A 27,943-nucleotide genomic window follows, 5' to 3' on the forward strand; every position below is an offset into this window, starting at 1 on the left:
ATGGCAAACCATAGGAAGAAATTCATTGATCTGGTGGATAAGGCAATTGCTGTTGGTGACACAATGGACCATGAGGATCTGCTTTTTTCTTACAACGGGCTTCTCTACCCCACAACTGTGTGCAGTCCTGAAATAGTCAAGGCTCTTGAGTCCTTTGAAGCCAGGCAGGAGGATGTGATCCTAGCAGGGTATCCTAAAACCAGTGAATATAATGTATTTGCTATGGAAATATAAGGTGTAATATAATTATAAATAACCAGGCTGTAGTTAAAAGAGTGAATGAATTATTCCAGTTTATGTTAAACAACCTTGGTTAGGAAGATATGGCAATGGGAATTATTCATATAAATGAGAGAAGAAAAATGATTTATCTCATATTCCTTGCCAAAGAAATGCCATTGCTATTTAAAAATTTAAATGTACAGGTTAGGAAAATCAAAGTAATGGTTTTTACAGAAAACATTACTTGCTTCTATGGTGCATATATATTGTTTTGTAGTACTGTGCATTTTGTTATATTTGCATCATTTACAAATATGTATTTTTGCATAACATTTAGCATTTGGTTTCTCATGCGTTTTAGTTTCTTTTAGTTTCTTCCTATTAAAAAAATTGCAGTTTTCTGAAACTTCTTGAAAAATTGACAAGTTAGGATTGTGAAATCATGGAAAGTGAATTAGTGAATAATTCTCCATGAATTCTTGTAATTTTTTCTTTCCATTGATTTCACTCAATCCTACTTGGGTGATGAAACTGGAAATTATTCTCTATGAAACTTTAAATGCTGGAATTTATTGCCACAGGAAGTCACTGAAGCAAAGAGTTTATGAAGATTAAAAAAGGGATAGGACATTTACATGGAAGACATAACTATCTAATTATCATAATTCTGATAAAACTTTTGAAAGAGATGTTAAATGTGATGATTAAGGGCTTAAGCCAATCTCTAACTATTAGAGATGAGAATCAGACTTCACGTGGGAGGCAGATTATCCCACATCTGCTCTATTGGCATTTCTCCCTATTCTTCCAAAAATTCTATGGGCATGGGGGTAACTGTCATTAATGCAACAATAAAGATTGAGAAATCCAGCACCCAAATGTCAGGAAATGCAAGGCTAAGGGTGAGAACTCACTCTATGCTCTCTTACAATTGATGCATCAAAATATCACTTTCTACTAGGCAGTTTTACAAACTGAAGTTCTGTGTACAACTTTACCTACTAGTATAAGTTACTATACAGCACAGTCTTCAGACTTGGCTAGATTTTTAAAGTCTCAGTCAGGTCTTTAGAAAAGTATGTATGAAACTTTCACCAGAAAAAAGAAGAGGAAAACTTCTCTTATAACTAATCTAGAACTACTGAAATAGGTATAAAATGGGGCTTTCTTCTCCATTCTGTTGGTTTCCAACCCTAATTAAAATAGATGTAAATGGCTTTAATAATTCCCATATACTGCTTCTACTGTATAACATGTAATCAAGAACAAAAGTTAATGGAGCAAATTCAATCCTGATGTAACTTCACTGACTTGGAGTCACATCAGGGATGGATTTGGCTTAACAGGAGTTTTGACAAAGATTTGACAACAGAATCAGCTAGAGAGTACAATGCACTGCAGAACCAGAATATTTCTTGTTGATTTTGATTAATATTCCTGTGTTATCTAACTGAATAATTCTGTACATCTGAACTTAATGTATGGTAAGTGTCACACTGCTGAGGCTGTGTTCATTTCTGTCCCCTGTCTAGTCTCTCTCAGTGTACCTGTTGTTCAGGTGTTAGGCTTCGTGCCCTTACCTGTCTCAGGTGTTGAATTTCACAACTTCCCCACCCTTAGATGGGGATCAGGGTTCAACACCACATCCATGCCAATCACTTATTACCATGCAGGTTCAACTGGAAACCTCAATTTCTTCCTTTTGGGAGACTGTGACCAATGATATAGTGACCAACTGCCTCCTTAAAATCAGTATGTTTATTTGCAGTGGAATAAGCATTAGAAAAAAATATTTCAAAACAACAAACAGCTTATATGCCTATTTAGCCTCACAGTATTTTTCATGTCACTACAAGCTAAGTTAGATAGGCTTCTCTTCCGTAATAGGAAAAGAACAGACCTGAATTATACTCTTTTAGGAAGCCTTGGAGCTCTTGCTATCAAGTATGGTCCCAGTTTGTCTGCCAGGCCCAGACTTAATTTATTTAGCTCCTTGAAGCTCATTGATTTTTCTTGTTTTTCTTGATTTTTCTTGATTTTTCAAGATTTTTCAGAGTTAATATACTCTGTACAAATCTTTCCAATTGCTGTATATACATTCAAATCTGAGAAATTATTTTTTTCCCAAAGGTTTTTAAACCAGTTCTGTGAATTTTTAAGGTTCCAATTGGGTTGTCCAGATCTTAACTGACTTGGTAACAACATCTGCAGAAAATAATGAAGATGAAACAAATAGCCTGAATGATGAGGAACTGGAAGAATTTCCTTACCTTGAAGTTGGAGATGCTGAGAAATATCAGGTGGGAACTGAGGACCAGATCCTCAAAGGTATTTAGGTGCCTAACTCCCATGGAACTCAATAGGAGTAAGGTGCCAAAATACTGTTGAGGATCTGGCCCTGAACACTTACTGAAATTGCGAAGACATACTGTTTCACATATAATTGATAACAACATGGTGTGTGAAATACCATTGCAAAGCAAGGTCTCTGTCCAACTACAGCAATTGCTGTGACTAGAATAGATGCTGCATGCGCCACTCAATTCAGGGGGAAATGCTGGTAAATGGGCAGTCAGAAAGAGTTGAGGAGAATGCAAATGAATAACAATTACATGAGACACTTACAAAAACTCAATAATATATTATTCCAAATAGGGTGTACGGAGGAGTTCCATACAAAGACCATGGAATAGAATGGAAATGCCAGACCCACAAAGGTTCTTAGGTGGGTAAGTCCCAATTTTAGGCTCCACTGTGATCCACAAAACTCCTGATTGGCTGCCACCTAACCCTGCAGGTGCCCAAACTCACATGTCACCTAAGTTTTTTCAGTAAAAGTTCTCTAGGCACCTATGTTTCTGCCTCTGGGCCTGTGCACAGATACCGCCCTAGTCATCCAGACGTCTGTCTTCCCCACTAATTCCTGTGCAATCCACAAACTGGAGAAAATAGGTGTTCCTCTGCCTAACTGGTGTGCTGAGTCCAATCCAGTAGGCATGCTCAAGATGCTGCCTAGATCTACCCAAAATGGGCGGTGGAAGAGAGAACCACCTCCCTTATACTCTTTAGCCCAGCAGAATGTGAGAGACCACTGGTTCAAGTCCACCCTCTACCTGATGAGGAGAAAGGATCTGAACAGAAATCTGCCACCTCTCAGGTGAGTGCTCTGACCACTGGACTATGGGATCTCCTGATGTGGGCCTCCTTCAATCTCTCCAACAGAAGTTGTTCCACTTTAATTGACTAATTACATATTAATTAGGTGAGAAAAAGAGAGTCACTCCATAGTCCACTGATTAGAGCACTCACATGAATGGTGGGAATTTCTTGTTCAAATCCATTCACCTCATCAGGCACAAGGGGGGAGTTGAACCGGGGGGAGGAGTGGTCTCTCACCATTGGACTAAAGATTAAAAGGGAAGTGTTCCTTCTCCTCCTTGTTTCCATCCTGCACCCCACCCCAGTTGTTTTATGTACATCTGGGTTCTCAGGACAAATTTTTTGGTGGCCTCAGAGTACGGCCACCAACTCTTGCTGGTGGCCGCTCTTGCACTTTTCCCTAAAATACATAATTAACTTTAGGAAAAACAAATAAATTGCACATGTACACATCCTAATCATTGCCATTTATTTATTGCTAGCTAGTAAGTCCATTGTGAAAAGTGATATTAACAAACATACAAGTATCACTTTTAACTGCAGACTTACTCAGTCCTGCCAAGCCTGGGAACAAATTAAGCCCTGGATGGGGTTCCAGGGGATGCAGCAGGGGGATGGAGCCTGAAGCCCCACCGCCGGAGCCTGGGGCCTGTTGCTGCACAGCTGGAGCCCGAAGCCCTGTGGCCAGAGCCTGCCACCCCACCACCCCAGGCTGAAGCCCAAAGCCTGAGCTCCACTGCCCCTGGGAAGGAGGGGAACTCATTGGGTGCCTGCTTCTCCACTGTTATGGCCCAGGTGTCTCCAGAGGAGGGCAGGTCCCAACCCCTACTGTGGCCCCAGCAACCAACACCAAGGCAGGGCGTCCAGGAGCAAAGGGAGGGGGAGTGGCCACTACATCCCCCCATCTCCCACAGCCCAGGAGGCCGTGGCCGCAAGAAAAAACCCTGGTGGCCGCATGCTGCCATGGTGGCCACATTTGGGAAATGCTGACTCTGAGCACACCTACCAGATCAGGCCCAGCATACTGTCAAGCTGTCTGGAGTGTCTCAAGAGCATGAGTCCCAATCTCAGGGCACATTGTTAAGATTCAGGGCACAAACCCGAAGCTAGTTGTGAACTCTATACTTAGATTTCACCAACCAGATATCAAGTGTGAACTTCTCAAGCACTATAACAGCCTTAACGTGGTGCCACAGACCATCCCCATGGGCACTTCAGTCTATCTGGCCACCTAGGCAAGCTTGCTTTTGTGAAACACAGCTCCTTACCCCTTACCCCCAAAATCACAACAATATTCAGATTACTACCAGTCCCAAAGGACCAGTCATTTACCCCTGGTCAGTTGCACCTTAGATTTCACACCAAGGAGAACACTTGTAGCTAATTCTATAAGAAACTATCTAAAGATTTATTAACTAAGAAAAAGAGATGAGAGAGTTATTTACAAGGTTAAAGCAGGTAAATGAATTACAGACTTAGGTTCCAAAAGGTGTAGAAGCTTCTATAATAAGCAATCTCTATATATCCTTTAGGGCTAACCCAGGCCAAACACTAGGGATCTTTTGCTTATGTTTAGTAATCCTTGCCCCTCAGAGTCCAAGCAGCATAAAGATACAGTTTCTTCTTGTCAGGGATTTTTACTCCCTTCCACCAGAGTTCAAGCTGATGGGACAAGTTCACATGTACATCTCCTGTTCATGGATGTAGGGGCGAGCAATCAACAAAGTCTTTTGTCCTCTGATGTCCCACAATGGTTTGTCTGGTGTCTATGGGCCTTCTTTTGCTGGGCAAGACATAAAGCCTCTTGTGGCAACTAGTATTTCACACTTGGTAATATTTCTATTCTGACTGTGGGGGTTTACAGTTTCAGAGCAAACACTTTTACAGTTATCGAACAAACACTTAAATATTACCGTATACCACGGGATACAGATTTTATAAGTAAGATTAATGCAGGCAGCAATTTACAAGCATTTCATAATGTCTAAACACTAAACTCTTTTATAAACCTAATACCAATTTTAACAATACGAACACACAGGTGAGCCAGACTGGTTTCCAGCTGTGCATTTGCCAGTGTTCAGTCGAGGCATAGGGGCCTTGGCATGAGCTGGCACCTGGTCTGCCAGCATCACATGTGACTGAGGCAGAGGAGTGCCTATCTTTTCCCAGTTTGTGGATCACTAGCAGAGATAGGCACCTCCCTGTAGCCCGGACCTAAGCACTATCTCTGAGGGCTTAGAATACACCTACTCACCTGTGTTTCCCATTGGCTAGTTTAGGTGGCTCCTCCCCAGCGTGCTGGCTTTGCAGATCGCATTGTATGGCACCTGTCTCTCCCCATCCATTGTATAGGGAGCCTCAGTTGCCTAATTCAGGCTTTGTGGATCACAGTGTGGTTCCTGTGGTTTTCTAGGGACCTAAAAATCAGGTAATGCAATACTGATCATTGCAATGACTAAGTCCCTTTGTGGATCCGGGCCTGGGTACTTAATCCTAGATGAAATCCCTCTTGCACCAGTGCCAGGCTGATTCAATCCATCACTGCTCTGCTGCTCACCACCTCCAGTCTGTGTATTTATTAACATTTTCATTCATGTACTTAGTTTTGTTTCTGACGTGAGCTTAGTGCTTGTCAAAGTCGAAGTTTATTTATCCAGAAAAGAGATACAGCTTCTGCAGAGTTAGTGAGAGGTTCCCTGTGCTGTCTTGCCAATGTGCCTTAGTCATGATCTAGATGAGCTAGCTCTAGAGGTGACAGAGTAGCTCTATCCCCAATGCCTATTCAGTCCTTGGCCTTTTTGCTGAGACTGCAAACAAGGATGCCAGTTACTGATGGGAACTCTTTGAAAGATACAGCCAAGAGGAGTCAGAGCTCAGATGGTTGTCCTGAACTTTCTGAGTTATCACTTTTTTCTACGTTCCTCTCTTCTCCTTGTCCCATCTTTCACACCCCTTCAGAACCCAACCAGAACCTCTTTCCTTCTTCTGGTTCCCAACCCCCTCTCTCTTAGTCCCAACAGATCCCCCCATCTTTATAACTCCTCCTTTTGACCCCAAACAATGTCCTTTAGTGCTCATCTCCCTTTTCCCTCATTCCCCAGTTAGATTCTGTTTCTTACTTTTAGATGTGTTCCATCATGTAGGGGGAAGTGTGAAATCATATTTCACTTTATCTGTTGGGTATTAGCCAGGTCTCTTCCCAATTCTACTACACTCAGAGGTATCTATATATTTGAGACACTCATCCCAGAAAAATCACAGAACTCCTAAGACATGAAAACTGCTGTCAGCTCAGCAGAGCTTTCCAGAGCCACTGATACACCAGCAATGGGGTATTTTGGCATAGGGTTACAGAAAATGTAATGTTGCATTAACTGATTTGTCTGCTTTTCCTCTTCTTTCAATTTGTACTAAAGCGAATGGAGAAATTATCTTCTAGAAGAGTTATATTTACTCATCTCCTTCCGCACAATCTACCTGAGTCCATCTTCAAAAATAAAGCCAAGGTGAGTGCTCATTTAAATGTCTTGTAGACATATGCCCTTCAGTAGAATTTTCAGGCTTCTTTAGACTTCCATTGTCATTTTCAAAGTCTACATAATAGGTACAGAGTGCTCATTATGGCCACTTTTAGGGCCTAGTCCTCTGTCTAGTACAGCATAGATATTTCACATCACAGCACGATGAAGTCTGAGAGTGTATCCAGCCCCATAAGGATCAAACTTCAAATCCAGACTCCAGCGAGAAACTGCTGAATTGGAATTCATTTGCAAATTGGATACTATTAATTTAGGCTTAAATAGAGACTGGGAGTGGCTAAGTCATTATGCAAGGTAGCCTGTGTCCTCTTGTTTTTTCCTACCCCCCCCCCCCCGCGATGTTCTGGTTTAACTTGGATTTAAACTTGGAGAGTGGTCAGTTTGGATGAGCTATTACCAGCAGGAGAGTGAGTTTGTGTGTGTATGGGGGTGGAGGGGATGTGAGAAAACCTGGATTTGTGCAGGAAAGAGCCCAACTTGATTGTCATGCACATTGTGTAAAGAGTTGTCACTTTGGATGGGCTATCACCAGCAGGAGAGTGAATTTGTGTGGGGGGGTGGAGGGTGAGAAAACCTGGATTTGTGCTGGAAATGGCCCACCGGATGATCACTTTAGATAAGCTATTACCAGCAGGACAGTGGGGTGGGAGGAAGTATTGTTTCATGGTCTCTGTGTATATAATGTCTTCTGCAGTTTCCACAGTATGCATCCGATGAAGTGAGCTGTAGCTCACGAAAGCTTATGCTCAAATAAATTGGTTAGTCTCTAAGGTGCCACAAGTACTCCTTTTCAGTAGAAGAGGGATAGTCCACTGATAGAGGAATTGCTACACAGTCTATTGTGGGTGGTCTCTCATTTTGGTGTCACTAGTGGGTGGGGCTTCAGAGTGGATGGAGCTTGAGTACCACTATTTATTTTTTCCAATATGGCCTTTGATTTTGTCCTCGTAACTTTTAATCCAGTTTATTTTAAGAATATTCATTAACACAAATGGGTGAAGGAGTCTTGTTTCAGACAAAGCACATGCAGATAGTGTATAATTAATTTGGGGAGATCAGGACAAGCACACTTAAGTGAATGTAGCCAATAATCTTTGAAATCTAATGAGGAATAATGAAAGAATTGCATCATTTGCATATAGGATTACATTGTTATTTCTGTGCTTAATATATGAGGTATAAGAAATTACCAATATTACAATTAAATATTATTATTTTTCTGATACTGCAGTTTTGCTATTTCTAGCTCCAGAAATAATACATATATATAAATTGTCTAGATTCTGGTGCTTGTTCGAAATCCTAAAGACATAGCTACATCTTTTTACCATTTTACCAATGGCATGTCTCCACTTCCCTCTTATGAGACCTGGGATGAGTTCTTCACAGCTTTCATGACTGGAAAAAGTACTGTTCCTTTTTCTACCTATCCCAATTATTCAATGTGTAGACTAAATCTGAAAATATGGAATTTGTAACCCAGTTTCATTATTCTTTTTTCATTTTATTTTATCACAAAAATGACAGAGATTAATAGAAGGATCTTTAAAAATTCAGACAATCTTCTTTTAAAAGGGGCTCATTGTGGGAACATGTATCATTTTTATAAAAATCACTGAGGACAAGGAAGAAACAGTCTCACAGGAGCAATCTAGAGTTTATAAGGAAGTCCAAATTGCTGACCCAAGCTTTTGGGCCCAAGGCTAAAGTTCTGTGAACAGAGTAAACTGGAACTCCCCATTTCCTTCACTGGTAGGTAAGGATTTTGATGCAGATATCTCCAAAGAATGTCAGGGGACACATTTTTATTGCCTTGTAAGGGAGTGGAAGGGGAATTGAAATAAAGCCCCCGTCTTTGCTTTCACCTGGGGAACCCTTTTTCCTGTTTGCAAAGTCCACAGATGTGACTTTTGTTTTAGTCTGGCCTGCCACAAATCAGTTTAGTAAAAGGTGGCTTTCTATTGTTGGCGAATGAACAAATAGCAAATGCATTTTTAAAAATATCACAGTAAATAACCAAAAACTTTCAAACCCAGGCAAAACAACCTCCTGCATCTCTCACCTTATTTTAATAGTTAAGGGATGACAATTAATTTCCAGTACAAAGTGTTTGAGGAATAAAAGGAACATAGAGGTTTCTAAGTAAAATTCCTAAAATTCTGGTACCCGGAACTGGACTAAATCCTATTATGTCTTTAGTGGGCTAAGTGAACATCAAGCTCTAACAATCTTCTTCAAGAGTGCCATGAGACTATGCTGCCTGGCAGAGGGGTCAGTCTGAAGTTCTAACTATTAGTCTAGGTTTTAAGAAATATACTCAGTCTTCCGCCATTATTCATGTTAATAATTATTAATCTATATGATTCTTTGGTGTCCTTCAATGCCTTGGGGCTCCTATTCTGACTACATTGGTGAATGGAGCAAGCATGTTGATGATGAAAATGTTATGACAATAACCTATGAAGAACTGAAAGAGGTGAAATTACTGAAGAAGTGTTCAGGTAACAATTATACAGATTGTCTTTTGACTCCATCAGTCTTGCTAAACTATTTAACAGCATTTGGTATGTGGAGACATTTTCAAAAAATGTTTTAAATGAAGCATCTTCTTCATAAAGGGATTTCTACCAAACACAGGGACTGATTTATCTCCAGTTCAAGTCAATAGAAATCTTTCCATAAGAAGACCCATAATAAGCATTGATGAAATGGAAGGACAGAGAGAGTAGTTATTAAAATAAAGGGAGCACAATATTTTCTTAAGGCTTTTCATCGTTCTGAAAATAGAGTCTTAGTCTGGGACTGAATGGCTTTGGGAAATTTGCCTGCAGATTTATGGCCAAATTCCCTGCTGGTGTAAATGGGGAAAACTGCATTGGAGTCAGAGGCATTGTGCCCATTTATACCCACAGAGAATTTGACTGTTAGTATCCCAAAATACATTACCTTGATTCTCCTCTTGGTTATATGGGTGTCAATCAGCAGCAGCTCCATTGAAATCAGTGAAGTTACACCAGAACAAAATTGGCGCGAGGGAGAGCAGAGTCAGGCCCTGTACACATTTTCTTGTGTGTCATTCTTAACTCTTGCTTTTGTTATTGCTGTATCTATAATACAATTAAAACTATAGTCTAGCAATGACTTATACGCTATTTCACAGATTCTGTTGGTCTCCAAGACACAGAACTTGGCTTGAGGTTTTGGGGTAGCCCATCCTGATGCTTAGGGTCACAAGTGGGATAGTGGATTTCAGAAAAAGGTGTTTGAAGTGTGCTAATATATAATGCACTAACCGGCTATGGTAATAATTGAGTGAACAGGGAAACTGAAATACCCTGCACCCTCAGCTTTCCATGCAGTAGGCAGGGAAAAGCTTATTGGCAGGGGAGGGTAAGGACACTGGTGCTCCCTTGTCCCATGTGGTACTTATTATATGGATAAAGAGAGGACTTTAATCTCCATGGCTGTAAATTCAGCATCTTTCCTAAGCACTAAAATTCAACAGAAAATTTGTTAACGAGAATAATATTCCAGGCCTGCTCACCTGATGTCAAAGTAAGGCAGTTGTTCAAATACTGGAGCCAAGAACACCTACAAGTGCAAAGAGATGATACAGAGGATCAGAGAGAAATGATAAAAATGGCCAGAGTACAGCGAAATAGCGATCAACCTGAATAAATGCCTATTGTTTCCCAAAGGAAAAATAGTCTCAAACACATATATTCAGTGGGAATATATAGGAAACAGCAATGCTGAAAGGGATTTAGGGATGAAAGTGGACAGCAAACTACATTTCAGTTTGTAATACTATATGGCTGCTGTGAAATGGTCAGTACAAGTTTAGGGTGCAAAGAGAAAATAATAATGAAACAAAGAGGTGATATTTCCCCTCTATGTGGCTCTACTTGACTGTGTCTGAAATATTGTGTTCAGTTCTGAGAACTTCACTGCTAAAAAGATATTGACAAACTAGGTGCAGTTCAGATAAGATCAACAAAGATTATCAGCGGGGTGGAGGGATTGATGTATAAAGAAGATTCAGAGAGTGAGCCAGATTATGCTCTTGGTTACACCAGTTTAAGCCAGGACAGAAGCCAAAGGTACAAGTCAACATCATAAAGCAATAAAATATACAGTACTTCACCCTGGCACCAAAATGTTAAAATAAAATAACTAGTTTATAGATATACTAGACAATGGGTAAGGCAGTAAATTATCAAGCCTCATGTACTTTGTTCAATTCAGCAAAGCTAATAAGATGACGTGCCCTTTAGCTCTGGGCAGTAATTTTTTAAAAATACTGGACTATGAACTCAGTTATTCCCGCAGCCAGAAACTAATGGTTAACAAAAAGCTAGCTATTGCTTCAGGTTTATTGGCTAGGGTGCTAACTTGGGAGTCAGTTGATCTGTGTCTACTGTCAGCTCAGCCACTGGCCTACTTTGTGAATTTTGGCAAGTTACTCCTTCTCTCCACGCCTCTGTTTTATCATCCATCCTTTATTTGTCTGGTCTATTTACATTGTAAACTCTTTAGGGCAGGAATTGAACTGTCTCTTCCTTTGGTTATACGGCACCTACTAATACAGAGACTTGATTTTGGTTGGGGCCTACAGGCACTAGTATAATACAAATAATAAATATTAATACTATATAGGAAATGTAGTTCTTCCTTTATTTTTAAACAATACACTACATTTTATTCAAAGACAAGATTTCTTTTATTATTCACAGACAAAAACAAACAAACTTTATTAACTTGAAGTTAGGGTTGCAAAAGGGAACAGAACTCAGCCAAACTGCAGTACAACACTGCAGTTTAAAATTTTCAAGATTTTTGAAAATAGAAGCCTAAAGTTAGGTTCTTAAATCCATATTTAGGCACTGAAAATTAGGCCTGATATTCAAAATTGCTGAGTACATAGATATTCTCCCCTTGACTCTAATGAGAAATGCTTGGTGCTGAGTGTGACAATTTAGGATATGGCTACATCAAATTGTGAAGTCTGTTTTGGGCCGGTGTTGAAATATTGGCACTTTAGCGACATTAACTCAAACTTGCCTGTTATGCTGCATTTCAAACCCCTGCCCTTACACTGGCATAAAACTGGTGGGAGATCAGACTCAAGCATTATACGCGTTTATGTGTCATCTTTAACCACTGATATTGTGACTGCTATAGCTATAATACAATCAAACTTTAGTTAAGAAACAGGCTTTACACTATTCCACAGGCTCTCACTGCTTTTTTCACACAACTCCAGGAACCCAGCACCCCTTGGGGGACAAATCCTGCTTGCCTTATTCAGATGAGTAGTACAACTGACTTTAGGGCATGAGTCAAGGTTAGGAAGAACTGGATCTCCAGCAATTATCATTTAGTTATATCGTTAATTTTATCCACTAGTTGTGTAAAAACAATGGTGTCGGACTATACTTGTACTAACAATTGCTGTGGCCTGCCATTTCAAACCAAGATATAGATCCTGGCATGAGATTTTGGGGTACACTGCAAGTGAAGGTGTGGATATATTAAAAAAATCTTAGGGCTAAATGGTGTAAGTGAGTGCAAATCCATTTGAAGATAACGGCGTTACACCTGCTTACAGCAAGGCTGATGTTGGCTCTTGGTAATGATTTCCGCATGAAGTGGATACTATTAGATGTAGGCCTTATTTATTCCAAAGTCTCTTTGTTCCTAGAGTCAAGTTTCTTGGCACATTGGTGGTCACAGAAGGTGAAATTCCACCCTATTCAGAGGTCTTCACCAGGAGTATATGACATTTGCATCTGACTTATTTCATCATAGGGTTTAAATAGAGCTGGTTAAAAATTTTCCACTGAAACATGAGGGTTTTTTTTATAGAATGTGGCTTTTTGATTACATTTTCATCAAAATTTCTGTTTTGTCCGTTTCTGTCAAAAACAAAATGAATTGTATAGGCCTGGCATGGGCTTAGTAGATGTGTTGTTATAATTTGCTATGCACTGTTTCAGTATGAAGTAAAGATTCCTTTAAACAGCATTAACTTCACCTCTTTCAGCTCTTCATAGGCTATCGCCATGATATTTTCATCATCCACATGTTTGTTCCATTCAACTAAATAATCGAAATAGGAGCCCCTGCACACTGGAGAAAAAAATCCCAGAAAATCAGAATGATTCAATAATAATGAGGTAAAGATGAACTGAGACAGGGAACGTGGACTCCTTTTATAGGCTTAGTCTGACTTCATGGGGTCAGACAGGGTTTTGAGGTGAGAACTACAGTAACACGTTTTGCCACTGCTCCTCTGAACAGAAGCAATAAGTGTTCCTTCCATCTGATGGCTAGTACTGGCCACTAATGGAAGAGCACACATCTGCTAGGTCGAAAGGACTAAACACCCTCTTAAACACCTTAGGGACATAGTGTACAAGCTGGAAAGCTAGCCAGCTGAACATTCCAGTGCACTTCTGTTTGCCAGGGAGACATCCTGTCTGACCGTTGGCTGCGTCGAAAAGGAAGCTCTCCTTTGCACTGTTCCCTATTACAGCTGAGTGGGTGATGGATTTTTTGGTTCAGACAGTGAACCAAAAAGTCAAAAAAAAAATCTGGTTTGATTTGAACCAAAAATAATGTTTTAAATAATTATTTTTTGTTTTTGCTGAATCAAATAAGGAGAAAAAAAATTAGTTTAGAATCAACTAAAATATTTCACTTGACGCCAAACAAGTTTTATTTTGAGTTATTCATTTTGATTAAGCCGTTTTGGATTTTTTTCACCCTTTTTCACCCCTTTTTGTAGTTTTTTCTTTAACTGACCAAATTTGAAAGTGAAATGCCATTTTGAATAGAAAGTTTAACAAAACATTTACAACTGAAACAGTCAAAATGAAATGATTCAGAATGATTGAAACAAAATGTTTCGTCTGTTTAGAAATTTTGTTTCCAAACAAAACTATTTACCAAATTCAGCCTGAAGTCAGCAAATATTTTTGACCCCCAAAAAACAATTATTTGAAAACATTTTGGTCACCTCTATTCCCTACTTTGTGCACCAGAGGGAAGAATTTTAGCCTTCTACCCAGTAAATGAATTCAGCTTATGCATAGATTAGCAGAAAGAAAAGTTTAGGGGGAAGTTGTTTTGAGTTAGAATATTGGGTTTGGATTTCTAGACCAATATAGTTATGTCTATTTTAATAAGTACTGTATCAGCATAGTCAGTAATATAACTCATATTTAATTTCCTAAATCTGTGTTTCAGACTATATAAGGTTCACGGTAATGGTGGTCAGGCTGTAAAAGCTTACATGACTTACTCAAGATCGCAGAGGGAGTCAGTGTTATCGAATGAATTATCTCTTGATTTCAGTGGTCACAGTCTGATTTCAATTACATCATTTATAAATCTAGAATAACTCTAAGACCATGAAGTTCTTCTCGAATTATAACATTACAACTGAGATCAGAATCTGCCCTAGGTCTTCCTGAATCCCAGTGCCCAGTTTTGCCAATCCATTAATTAATCAGAATAGCTAAAAAACAGAAAAACAGAGTGTACATTTTCTATGCATAAAAGCTGTAAAATACTCATCCCATGAGCTGAAGGAGGGAAGTGGAGGCATATTGTTGTGAAAAGGAAGTAAGATACACCAGTGTCTTTTAGATTTTGAACCAGCAGCAGTATCTGAAAAATATAAGTAAATGAATTATTTATTTAAAGCTTGAAAGTCAATACAAAACAGTTTGTACTTTTCCTAGCACAATGAGATCCTAGTCTATGACTAGGGCTCTGGGCGCTTTGGTAATACAAATAATTAATAATAATTAAGTAAGAAAAAGTTTATATTTGTTTAACAATCACAGCATAAGTAGAAACAGTTTAATTAATTTTACCTTATTTGAAAAATAAGGAATGGCTAAGCTCATTAGCAGGATATTTCTGCTGAAATGATAGCAGAGAAACAGTAAACATTTAAATTGTCAGCATTAGGTTTCAGTGTCAATGCATCCTGTAGATGAATGGGGCCAGTTTACTCCCAACCTAAAGCTATTCTTTCAGCTGTTTGCTGTCTCAATACATAACACTGTATCAGTTCACATGCAGAAATCTTATCTTCACAACCATAAAACCTAGATGAAATCATAGAAAACACAAGGCCCTGCATATAGCATAGAGGAAATCCAGACTGGTCTGAAAATGCCATTACAGTGCGTATTTTCTATGATACTGTAAATGAGGACTCACTTTGGCCTTGCTTTTGAAAATAGATTTCGGCAGGACTTGAGGAGGGAGGTGTGTTATTATGATTCTTCTGAAAGGTAATTCCTTCATCCTCTTTCAATAAAATTGGAAAGAAACATAAATTTAAATAACAGTCTATTAAAGAGACTATCTTTTTAAGAATTTTGTTTTAAAAAACTAGACTTAATAGGAAATAATATTTATTTCCTGCCAATTTAGAGGGTGACTATTTCACTATCATTAACATATTGCAGAATCTAAGACAAATTAGTATTAATTTTTCCAAGTCCTTCTTGAGTCTCTGATTTTTTTCAAACTTTAACTACCATGCTCCCAATTATTAATGTTCCTCTAATGCCCTCTAGTGAATGTGGTCCCATGTATGTTGCTCCTCCAGAGGAAATACTGTGCAAGACCCTGTTCTAACAGTATTTCCAGCCTGACTAGAAATAGGGGGCCTGTTCTTTTGAGATGTCCAGCTGAGTTTAGGTAGAACCAGTGATGCACTCATTATCTAACAGCTGACAGTAAGCACTTCTCCTGTTTTCCAAAACCTAACTCTTACATGTTCAGATAAACAGAACTAGCAAACCCCTCTGCAATAGCACCCTCTAGTGCATTTACGTACGTTACGTACTAAGGGTGCGTTTACTGTCATCTCAGGGGTGGCTTTGTGGCCAAGCAGATGGATAGAGCACTAGACTGGTACTCAGGAGACCTGCGTGTTTGTGCACAAGTCATTTCTCCATTCTGTGCCTCAGTTTCACCTTCTCTAAAATGCGGATAATAACACTTACCTCCTTTGTAAAGTGCTTTGAGATCTGCTGATGAAAAAGGCTATATAGGAGCCTGGTATTATTATGTGTGACTAATGAATATCTTTCTACAGTTCCAAAAGGACAGGTCACATGTCACAAAAAATCATCATCATAGCTCTGTCTAATTGTCCTTAGAGATGGGAAATCCAGTTTAAACATAATAAAAGCCAACCTAAATCTTGAACCAAACCCTGTTTTTTTCCAATTTGATAAAATGAAATCCAAGGGGTGGGTAACACATAAAACTGGGAGTCAGGAGTCCTGGGTTCTTCCCTTTCTGGCTCCGTCACAGGCTTTGCATGCTACCCCTTTGGGATCAAGGAGAGAAAACGTGGCAGTGGGAGGAGGAGTGTTACTTGAAGACAAGTGAACTGATGTTGGGAGTGTTTTGGATGGATGAGAGAAGGAAAGGTGGAGAAGGATGGAATATGGTAAATGTGGAAAGCTGAAGGGGGAAAGAAGTGGATTTTTAAAAACAATTCATATTAATCTGAATGAGCATCTAATGGACCTGGAGACTGGATGATGTCCCCCCTACTACAGCAGAGCCTTCTAGGTCAGGATTTGAGATCCTTTGACAGGATACCATGAAGCTATTTGCATTGCTTGTGTTATGAGAGTTTTTTGGCTAAACAGAGGGCCCTATAAGATTAAGTAATCGATATGACACCTTTCTCAGGCAATAAAATCAGTTACTTACAGAAATGATAAAATAATAACACACACAAATTCTGTCTACAGGGAGCGTCCATGGCATATCAATCAGCTGTTCAGCAGCTGCAGATTCTGTGAGCTCTGTACTGGTGTTAGAGGTTGTTCATCTAGGATTAATCACTTATCTCTTGAATTTTTGCTCCTGTTGGTCTCTGTATTCGACAGTGAATGAAACTCCTCCTTATGACTTCGGAAGTAATATTTGTTCAGTAATTGTTGTTCATTCATACTCCCACTATCCTTTATTATTTACTCATTGATCTGCACGTTTGTCCCTAATGTTTGGGCATTTTGCCCACTGACACTTCAGAAAAGCCACAGACCAAGAGGAAGTATAGATCCAAATATCTCTGCTGCAGTTCTGGCTTCCCACCAGATTTATGGACTAGTCATGCTGCCGGCAGTAGGTACGCGGAGCCAAGAAGGGGTTACAGGGGCAGGTCCAACCAGATAGTTGATATGGTCCCTCAGTTTCACCATATGTGTCCCCAAAAGTATCAGTGTTCCCTTCACACCCCTCCCTGCCCTCATTCTTCAGCGGATTACTACTGCTGTCTTCTGTGGAAGAGCTGTGCATGGGCCTAGGGTTAGCACCCTGCTGTGTTTGCCGCCTCAGTGTGCTCTTGTTTTTGGAGTAATTTGGTGCAATACTATGGCCCTAATCTACGTTCCCTCTAAGCTGCGTGGCCACTCAGCAGTCTACCAAGTGCCACACACATCAGGTGCCCCTCCCCCCACTGCCACACTGCTCCTGCCCTCTGCCTTGGAGCTTCTGGCCAGCTGCTCCCAGGAGCCTCCTGCTTGCTGTGCAGAGTAGGGGGAAGGGGGGGCGCTGATGTCAGGGTGTCCCCCTCCCACCCCTGTACCCCATCTCCACAGAACGGGGGGGGGCACAAAAGGGCTCAGGAGTGGGATGGGGGGAGCTTGAAGGTGGCTACTGTTGTGTCTGAACAAGCAGGCTTCAGACTGGTGAGTACCAATCTACTTAAAAGGGCAGCGTACTTAAAGTGGCAAAGCGTCTCTCTCTCTCTCACCCACACTGTGTGTGTGTCTCTGTCTGTCTGTCTCTCTCTTCCCCCCGCCACACACAGTTTGTCTCTGTCTCACACACACACTGTCTTTCACACTCACTTCCCAACACATATCTGTATTATTGCTGTTGTTGTTACTTCTTGATACTTCTTTCAAAGTGCTGGTATTTGAGTGATCTATGCATTTCATAATTTTTATTTCTCTCTTATGCTTAAATTTAATTCTTTTTGAGTAGTAAATTCTAAAATACCTAACCTGTACTGGCTGGAGTAATTATCCCTATGATAACTCTTTAAAGATATATATTATATCTAGGTTTTTAGTTTCTACTGGTGGCACATGTCCACATATTGCCTTGATATGATGCACATAACAAAATTTATTCTGCACATGGATGGAAAAAATTAGAGGGAACACTGGCCCTAATACCATTCAGTTAAAACAACGAGGGGTCTGGTAACAGCTTAAAGACTAACAGATTTATTTGGGCATAAGCTTTCGTGGGTAAAAATCCCACTTCTTTAGATGCAAGGAGTGCATTTTTACAGAAAATTACAGATACAGGTATAAATATACTGACACATGAAGAGAAGAGAGTTACCTTACAAGTGGAGAGCCAGTGTTGACAGGGCCAATTCGATCAGGGTGGATGTGGTCCACTCCCAATAATTGATGAGGAGGTGTCAATACCAAGAGAGGGAAAATTGCTTTTGTAGTGAGCCAGCCACTCCCAGTCCCTATTCAAGCCCAAACTGATGGTGTTAAATTTGCAAATGAATTGTAGCTCTGCAGTTTCTCTTTGAAGTCTCTTTTTGAAGTTTTGGTTTTGAAGCTCTCAAAACTGGAGACTCTCATACAAAACCAACCTTCCACACAAACGTCCACGTGGCTGGACTTTACAAAAACCAGACAAGCCATTTACAATGCACACTTTGCTCCTCTACAGAGGAAAAAGGACAGTAAACTATCTAAACTCCTACATGCCACAGGGGGCTACAACAGTGGTACCCCAAACTCACCCACAACTATTGTTAATCTATTCAACCACATACTTAGCCCGGCAGAAGAGTCTGTCCTATCTTCGCAAAAAGAAAAGGAGTACTTGTGGCACCTTAGAGACTAACCAATTTATTTGAGCATAAGCTTTCGTGAGCTACAGCTCACTTCATCGGATGCATACTGTGGAAAGTGTAGAAGATCTTATTATATACACATAAAGCATGAAAAAATACCTCCTCCCACCCCACTCTCCTGCTGGTAATAGCTTATCTAAAGTGATGCTTTATGTGTATATAATAAGATCTTCTACACTTTCCACAGTATGCATCCGATGAAGTGAGCTGTAGCTCACAAAAGCTTATGCTCAAATAAATTGGTTAGTCTCTAAGGTGCCACAAGTACTCCTTTTCTTTTTGTGAATACAGACTAACACGGCTGTTACTCTGAAACCTGTCCTATCTTTGGGACTCTCTTTCTGCCCCACCACCCCCAGACACATTTTACAATTCTGCAGTGATCTGGAAGCCTACTTTTGCTGTCTCCAACTCAAGGAATATTTTCAACACACCACTGAACAGAGCACTGACCTACAGGAACCCTCCTACCAACACTACAAGAAAAAGAATTCTGCGTGGACCCCTCCTGACAGTCAAAATGACAGACTGGACTTCTACATAAAGTGCTTCTGCAGACGTGCACAGGCTGAAATTGTGAACAAACAGCATCACTTGCCCCATAACCTCAGCCGTACAGAACACAACGCCATCCACAGCCTCAGAAACAACTCTGACATTATAATCAAAGGGGCTGACAAAGGACATGTAGTCGTCATGAACAGGTTCGGATTATGAACAGGAGGCTGCCAGGCAACTCTCCAACACAACATTCTGTAGCCACTATCCTCTGATCTCACTGAGGAGTACCAAAAGAAACTACACCATCTGCTCCAGAAACTCCCTGCTATAGCTCAGGAACAAATCTACACAGACACACCCCTAGAGCCCAGACCACGGGTATTTTATCTGCTATCCAAGATCCATAAACCTGGAAATCCTGGATGCCCCATCATCTCAGGCATTGGCATTCTTACAGCAGGATTATCTGGCTATTTGGACTCTCTCCTCAGACCCTACATTACCAGCTATCTTTGAGACACCACCGACTTTCTGAGGAAACTACAGTGCATTGGTGATCTTCCTGAAAACACCATCCTGGCCACCATGGATGTAGAAGCTCTTTACACCAATATTCCACATGAGGATGGACTACAAGCTGTCAGGAACTGTATCCCTGATGAAGCCACGGCACACCTGGTGGCTGAGCTTTGTGACTTTGTCCTCACCTGCAACCATTTCAGATTTGGGGATAACTTATACCTTCAAGTCAGCAGTACTGCTATTGGTACCCACATGGACCCACAGTATGCCAACATTTTTATGGCTGACTTAGAACAACGCTTCCTCAGCTCTCGTCCCTTAGCGCCCTCCCTCTACTTATGCTACATTGATGACATCTTCATCATATGGACCCACAGGAAGGAGGCCCTTGAAGAATTCCACCTGGATTTCAACAATTTCCACCCCATCATCAACCTCATCCTGGACCAGTCCACACAAGAGATCCACTTCCTGGAAGCTACAGTGCAAATAAGTGATGGTCACATAAACACCACCCTATACCAGTAACCTACTGACTGCTATACTTACCTACATGCCTCCAGCTTCCATCCAGAATACATCACACAATCCATTGACTACAGCCAAGCTGTAAGATACAACCGCATTTGCTCCAGTCCCTCAGACAGAGACAAACATCTACAAGATCTTTATCAAGCATTCTTAAAACTACAATATCCACCTGGGGAAGTGAGGAAATAGATTGACAGAGCGAATCGGGCACTCAGAAGTCACCTACTACAGGACAGGCCCAACAAGGAAAATAACAGAACACTACTGGCCATCACATACAGCCCCCAGCTAAAACCTCTCCAGCACATCACCAGTGATCTATAGCCTATCCTAGAAATAATCCCTCAGTCTCACAGACCTTGGGAGGCAGGCCAATCCTCGCTTACAGACAGCCCCCCAACCTGAAGCAAATACTCACCAGCAACTACATACCACACAACAGAACCACTAACCCAGGAACCTATCCCTGTAATAACCCCATTGCCTACTCTGTCCCCATATCTACTCTAGCGATACCATCAGAGGAGCCAACCACATCAGCCATACCATCAGGGGCTCATTCACCTGCACATCTACTAATGTGATATATGCCATCATGTGCCAGCAATGCCCCTCTGCCATGTACATTGGCCAAACCAGACAGTCTCTATGTAAAAGAATAAATGGACACAAATCAGACATCAGGAATGGTAACATAGAAAAGCCAGTAGAAGACTCTAATGGGCAGCAGCCATAGAACTATTCCCTACTACCCTTTTCTCCGAAGGCAGAGTCTGAGTGCCCTCCCATCGCCTCCCCCAATAACTCTGAAATAAGGGGAGGGGTCTCTGCAGCTGAGTGAAATCCTGGGAAACGGTGGGGCAGAAAATCAACCCTGGCGCTGACTGAGAGTTATGAAGGAGCTGTTAGCAACCAGAATGGGAGACTCCATGGAAAATGAAATGGAGATGGCGTAACAGAATCTTTCCTCAACCCCCAGTCCCATTGCTAACTGCCTGTTTTGGGGTGGAGGCTCTCAAATCCCTCCTCTCCACATAGTCAGTTCTATGGGGACGATAGTAGTGCAAAGGAGAGAGAGGGGGACAGATCGGAATCTAAAGAAACCAGTGGTGGGGAGGTCATTTGCATGAATTCTCCACCCCTTGTCTGAACTTCCATGGTTTCCAGTCATGAAAATGCAAATGCACTGCACTCTGATTTTGCTGACCTGATCACACCCTGGGGGAGGTAAGAGTCCTCTATAACCTGTAAAATTCAGCCATTACATTTTATCAATTCTTATCAATATGTCATACAGTTCATATTAATATTTCTAATATCATCCCGTGCTGACCTTAAATTTCTCTGGATCCCCAAATTCTAGACGTAGAAATTCACTTGTAATATTAATTCTCTCATTCATTTCCTTCTCTGTATGTTTTGCAGCTGTAATTTCCAAGTCATTTAGGATTTGATCAAGCCAGTTAGTACCTGAAACAAGATAGAAACTGGTTTAAAGACTATGGAAGTGAAAATTGTCAGAACAAGTGTTGAATGTATTTAGTTGGAAATAACTATGTATGGTATTGATTTCTGTGCAAGAAAAAACATTAACATTCAAGGATCATAGCTAACAAAACTGAAATCATACTTTGATACAGAAATATTTTGCTGTTGTTTATGACACAAGCTATGAGTGAACAGAAGTGTCATATGATTGGGCTAAATAATCTGTTGACAAACAGGAACAGTCCTGTCTGTGAAACACATACTTCTTTGCGACTCACAATGAGGTTATAAATCACTAAATTAAAAACTATGTTCTCTGGGTGAATTCATGTCACAGATAAATGCAAGCACCACCATTGTCATTGACTACTCTCCTACTTGCCAATCCAGAGTAAACCATTAGTACTAGCTCGACCAAAAGCAAAATATACAATAATGGCTTCTAAAAAGAAGAAATCAATTTGGGGGAAATAGACAGAAACACTCGTTATCATAGTTATGCGAAATCTGGATACCCTCATATCTGTGAGTCATATTGTGTTTTTTCTCACATTTCAGCTGTGTAAATTTGGAATTATTCCATTGGCTTCAATTGAGTGTTTGCAGATTTACAGCAGTGCAACTGATAGCAGAATTTGAGGTAATTTTTCTATATGAGACATGCTCAATTAATACGTGAAGGAATTGTTTTTCAACCACCAGCCTTTCAAACTCAGTCAAATTGACAGTCAAGCTGTCTTCTCAGCTCTTTCATCACCACAATGCAAAATATTAGCAAAGCTTTGTCATGTGCATTGAATCAGATCTACAATGAGACACACACAAACATTTTCTCTAAACCAATAAACACTGGACATATAGTTACCTAAAATGTAAAATGTAAATATTCAGAGGGAGAAGAAATTAATTGACAGTCATTAATGGCCGAAATTATTCTTCTCACCTCATTCATCTGAACAATCCCTAATACAGTATCTTCATGATGGACTGCATTTACTATAAACTGCAGTCATGTATAATCATCATATTAAATGCTGCCTAATCATTCATACTACTTTATAACATTTCACATTTAGTTTTGTAACAAGCTAGCAATATTCACCATTTTTAGGGTATCCCGCTAGGATCACATCCTCACTCCTGGCTTCAAAAGAATCAAGAACTTGGAAAGTTTCAAGGTTGCAAAAAGTAGCAGGGTACAAAATTCCTGTATAGGAAAATAGCAGGTCTTCAGGCGTTGCCTTTTCACTATCAGCCAATGCCTTATCCAGCTATTCAACTACTTTCTTCCTGCTCTTTTCCATGTTTGCGAAACTCTCTATTCAGAGAGACTGAAACAAAGGCTGTCTTTTAACGAAACAATTGTGGTAGTGATATACAGTGTAATTTAATGGTAAATGACACTCCCTTGGGCATGAAGGTAAGTAAGTATGTCAACATGAGCCAGTGGCCTAATATTAAAAAATACTGAACATCTATAGTTCCCACTGGTTTGGCTGGGGCGTGTGGGTGCGCTGCATCTCTGAAACTCAGACCAAACATCTTCACCATAAAACCAGCCGAGTTTTTCAGTCCTCACTCAGTCAGAACTTTAAATTGTCTTCAGTGGGACATTTTGCCAAAATGGAGGACAATAAGGTATGGTCATATGTAACCAATGTGGACTAAAATGTGGACGTCTAAAAATCTCACACGAATGAGCTGGATGGGAATGTATTCTACATATTGCATTAAAACCTAAATTACAGTAACATGAAGTGTGTGAAGCACTGACAAAATCCACAAAACCACCTAACAATGATTTACATTTGTAAATCAAGGCTGTCTTTAGCTTGCCTTCCTATTATGCCCAGCTACCACAAAGCATATGGAGAGTTACCATGGGGAAACACTAACCACTTTATAATAGGTTAAGTGGAAAAACCGTGTTCCGTTTACAGTCTCGACACCTAACCTTGCTAAAGTGAAATGAATTCACCTGAAATTTCACAGATGTGATAATGGGCAGGGTAGATTTTTTCCTGGAAAGCTTGCTGCAAATTGGACAAGGTGTTTGGGAGATTATTTTAAAAAATAAAATAAAAACAGGGTGATCTAATTTCTTCAATGCCTGCAGTGTGTGGTACCTTGGCCCCACACTAAATCTATTTAGAAAAATCCTAATGCAATCTCTCTTTCTCGCTCTTTAAGATACTGTCAGCTTTCCAACAGAAAATGCTGATTCAATGGACTCTACATGTTCCCAGGGGAACATGTAGATTGCTTCAATACTTTTGATGGAAACCAGGCAGGCCGGCCAACTGGCCATCCTGCCTCCCTGCTTTCCTGCTAGCTCACCTGCCTGCCTACCTCTCTGTTCTCATGCTTCTTGGCAGCCTCAGTGGTGGAACTGGGGTTGTCCCGAGCTTTCAGGCTCCTTGTTCCTCAGCAGCCAGGCTCCTTGCTGCCCATCTGCTGAGCAGTTGCAGAGCTGGGCTTCCAAGCTCCCTAAGCTACCAATAGTGGCGGATTAGCCACTGGGCCAATGGGGCCTCTGCCCAGGGACCACGACCACTTGGGGGGCTCTAGAAAAAAGGGTGCCCCAACCTGCTCCGCCAGCCCGGTGCTCCTGCTGGGGAGCATGATGAGGGTGCAGGGCCTTGCCCCACTCCCCGGCAGGAGCACCAGGTGGGTGGAGCAGGTTGGGGCACCAGTGCAGGAGTGCCAGGCAGGGCAGGGCAGGGCAGGGCAAGCCCCCATACCCCAACCCCATTTCCCCAGCAGGACTGCCTGGAGGGGGGCGAGGCGGACGCAGGCAGAAGGGGTGGGGAGGAGCCCCCACTAGCTGTGGCCCAGGGCCCCACAAAACCATAATTCGACTCTGGCCAGGAGTCTGGGTGGCTGGCTTCCAGGGATGCCTGCTTCATGAATGGACAGGTGGGATCCTAGGCTCCCTGAGCAGCTGACTCCCTAGCTCCCTGGGCTACTGGTCTCCTTGGCTGGCCAGGTCTCCAGGCTGCCTGCCAGGTAGGTGATCTGGGTATCCCAGTGATCATATTTCACTTTGGAAACACCACAACATTTCCACTATAGGAACATTTCAGCATGTTCGAAACAAGATATTACAGAATTTGAAATGTTTGGCCTTTCATCCCAAATCTGGATGAAAAGTTCTGCAAATTCAATTTTTTTGGTGGGATGGAAATTCTGTTTCCTGGCCTGTTCTAAGGGGCTGCCTTATTTGATTAATTTATTTTATTCTCCTAGTTTTCCTCTTATTATTTTTAGGTCCACTACTGTCAAATCCCCTTAGAACAACTCTTTCTGCTCACTGTTGTATCTGTCAAAATGCACTGTCACTTGGTGTGTGAAGGGCACAACCACATATAAAAAGTATAGAGCCCAGTCTTCATTTAGACAAACAATCCTACTTGCATGAGTTAGGAGTTGGGGACAAGGCTCACTGTACAGAAGCTGTCTGAAAATTAAAACCTGTTAGAATTCCTTGGTAATGCAAAATGAAGTAGTTTCAGATTTTTCATGGTAATTCTGCTCTGTGAAAGTACGAGCCCTTCAGAGATACTGTTACAATTACTCCACAGGTGCGATCCAAATGGAGTGTTGTTTCAATAATATTCACTCTTATCTTCCTTTTTTTCAGAATCAGACTTTAGGACTGAAAAAAATAGCTGACTTCTTTGGGTTCTCCCTGAGTGAGGAAGAGATTCAGACTGTTGTAGAGAAGAGCGGCTTCAAAACTATAAAAGAGAAATCCTCCAAAACTCATGGAACATTTGGGAAAATTATCTTCTGTAAAGGTAAATTTCTGAAAACTCCCTATAAGTGATCACCAGTCCCTTGCAGTGAAGTCATTGGCCAGCACCTCTAGCTGGCTGGGTGAACTGAAGGTGCAGGTTCTGATGAGGTCTTGGCTCCAGCATCCCAGTCTTTCAGGGCTATTGTACAAGTCTGGTCCTCTGTGACATCACAGACTTGGCAACTCTAGCTTGCTGGTGTGATGTGAAGGCACAGTCCCCTGCAAGGGTTAGTGGCACAGGACTTCTGTCTTGCTGGGATAGTATCCAGGAACCTTTTATTGCTGGGCGGCTGGCCAGGGAAAGACCTCTCTCATGCCACTAGAGTAGCACTTATATCCCCTACTGTGATGAGCATGTAACATCCACCTCCAATCCCAGGCCAAAGACAAAATCCAGAGTGCATCCAACTCTAGGTGTTGAACCAGACTGTCCCCGGGCTAGTGCTATGCCTGTCATTGGTGGCTGTGGAATCTTGGGCTAACGTAGAAGCACCACAATCAGTGCAAAAGTTGAAATCGTCTAATGCAATTGCTGCTGTAACCCTGGCACTACTACTGGTTTGTTCAGGAATGTACTCCGCGATACAGCGGGGTTACCTGTAGCTCACATTAGCCTGGGGCTCTATTATCTTTCATTGGCATTTGACTGCATCCCATCCCCTGAGGGGAGACCACGCCTGTTTCTCCCTCAGCCTCACCACTGGCCCACCTCTCCTGATATGTGGATCACATGGGCTCCAGAGAAAGGGGAAGATGAAGTGAAGACAGTTCACCCCCACCTTCCATAGAGAATACATCAGATTTGTGCATGGAGGTTCCCCTCTGTGGGTCATGAATCATGGGGCCTTATCAGGCCCTGAGTTAGGATCTCTGCTTGCCACAGGCTGAGGGTGGCACACAAGAACAGAGCTACTAATGGGGGAGTGTGGGTGGAGAATCTGTCTTCCCCTCCATTTATTTAAGAATAAGTACCATGCCTAACAATACACGTGCTTAGTTTGCAGGTTGAAGACCATCTGGTCAAGAAAAAAAGCTACAGACTTGGGGCCAAATCAGACCTGGTATAAATGAGTGTAATGACTCTTGAATATAACAAAACAGATGTTTCTGGGGCCAGTTATTTCTGAGATATGTTATGACTAAAAAAAGAAGATATACCAAGAACTCTACCTGTATTTTTTAAAAAATCCTACATCTTAGAAATGGCTTCACCAATTCACCTCATACATTGCTGAAAAAATTCTCCGGCGGTCACAAACCTCAAATGTAGAGTCTCAAGAAGAAAGGATCAATTCTAAGGGATATAGCTGGGGGAATGAAGGTTGTGATGTGCAAAAATCAGCCTTGCAATGGAAAGCTAGTTACCACTTCAACCAAGGAGTTTCTCTCTAACAAATGATTATATATTTTTTTAATGTTTGCAGGAACGGTTGGTGACTGGCAGGACCATTTTTCTGAAGCTCAGAGTAAAGAAATGGACAGAAAATTTGAAGAGTGTTTAGCAGGAACTAAACTGGGAGAAAAGATGAAATATGAGTTGTATTGCAAGGCCTAAAGAGCAAAACCTAATGCAACTGTTTTCCTTAGTAGGATCTGTTCACTTGTTTTTGTACACTTGAAAAATCATCTAAACTTCTGCGTATCTGTCATAAATATAAAGGGAAGGGTAAACCCCTTTGAAATCCCTCCTGGCCAGGGGAAAGCTCCTCTCACCTGTAAAGGGTTAAGAAGCTAAAGGTAACCTCGCTGGCACCTGACCAAAATGACCAATGAGGAGGCAAGATACTTTCAAAAGCTGGGAGGAGGGAGAGAAACAAAGGGTCTGTGTCTGTCTGTAGTCGTCTTGGCCGGGGACAGAACAGGAATGGAGTCTTAGAACTTTTAGTAAGTAATCTAGCTAGGTATGTGTTAGATTATGATTTCTTTAAATGGCTGAGAAAAGAATTGTGCTGAATAGAATAACTATTTCTGTCTGTGTATCTTTTTTGTAACTTAAGGTTTTGCCTAGAGGGGTTCTCTATGTTTTTGAATCTAATTACCCTGTAAGATATCTACCATCCTGATTTTACAGGGGGGATTTCTTTATTTCTATTTACTTCTATTTTTTATTAAAAGTCTTCTTGTAAAACACTGAATGCTTTTTCATTGTTCTCAGATCCAAGGGTTTGGGTCTGTGGTCACCTATGCAAATTGGTGAGGCTTTTTATCCAACATTTCCCAGGAAAGGGGGGGTGCAAGTGTTGGGAGGATTGTTCA

The 27,943-nt window shown here is 41.2% G+C and overlaps 1 protein-coding gene across 1 annotated transcript; it reads left to right on the forward strand.

Annotated features, from left to right (window-relative positions):
• LOC140908287 (sulfotransferase 6B1) lies at positions 1-27,242 on the forward strand. Its single transcript, XM_073335245.1, has 7 exons — positions 1-202; positions 2,383-2,522; positions 6,801-6,890; positions 8,204-8,328; positions 9,303-9,399; positions 25,532-25,688; positions 27,112-27,242. Exons 1-7 carry the CDS (start codon positions 1-3, stop codon positions 27,240-27,242), a joined length of 942 nt encoding a protein of 313 aa, XP_073191346.1.
• Positions 27,243-27,943: the final 701 nt, after the last annotated feature.

This window comes from Lepidochelys kempii, chromosome 3 (genome assembly GCF_965140285.1).
Source record: "Lepidochelys kempii isolate rLepKem1 chromosome 3, rLepKem1.hap1, whole genome shotgun sequence".
Classification (NCBI taxonomy): Eukaryota; Metazoa; Chordata; order Testudines; family Cheloniidae; genus Lepidochelys; species Lepidochelys kempii.

Coding starts and splice junctions, on each gene's coding strand:
- LOC140908287 (XM_073335245.1), top strand. CDS start 1: ATGGCAAACCATAGGAAGAAATTCATTGATCTGGTGGATAAGGCAATT. Junction 9,400..25,531: donor CCTATGAAGAACTGAAAGAG/GTGAAATTACTG, acceptor CCTTTTTTTCAG/AATCAGACTTTAGGACTGAA. Junction 25,689..27,111: donor GAAAATTATCTTCTGTAAAG/GTAAATTTCTGA, acceptor TAATGTTTGCAG/GAACGGTTGGTGACTGGCAG.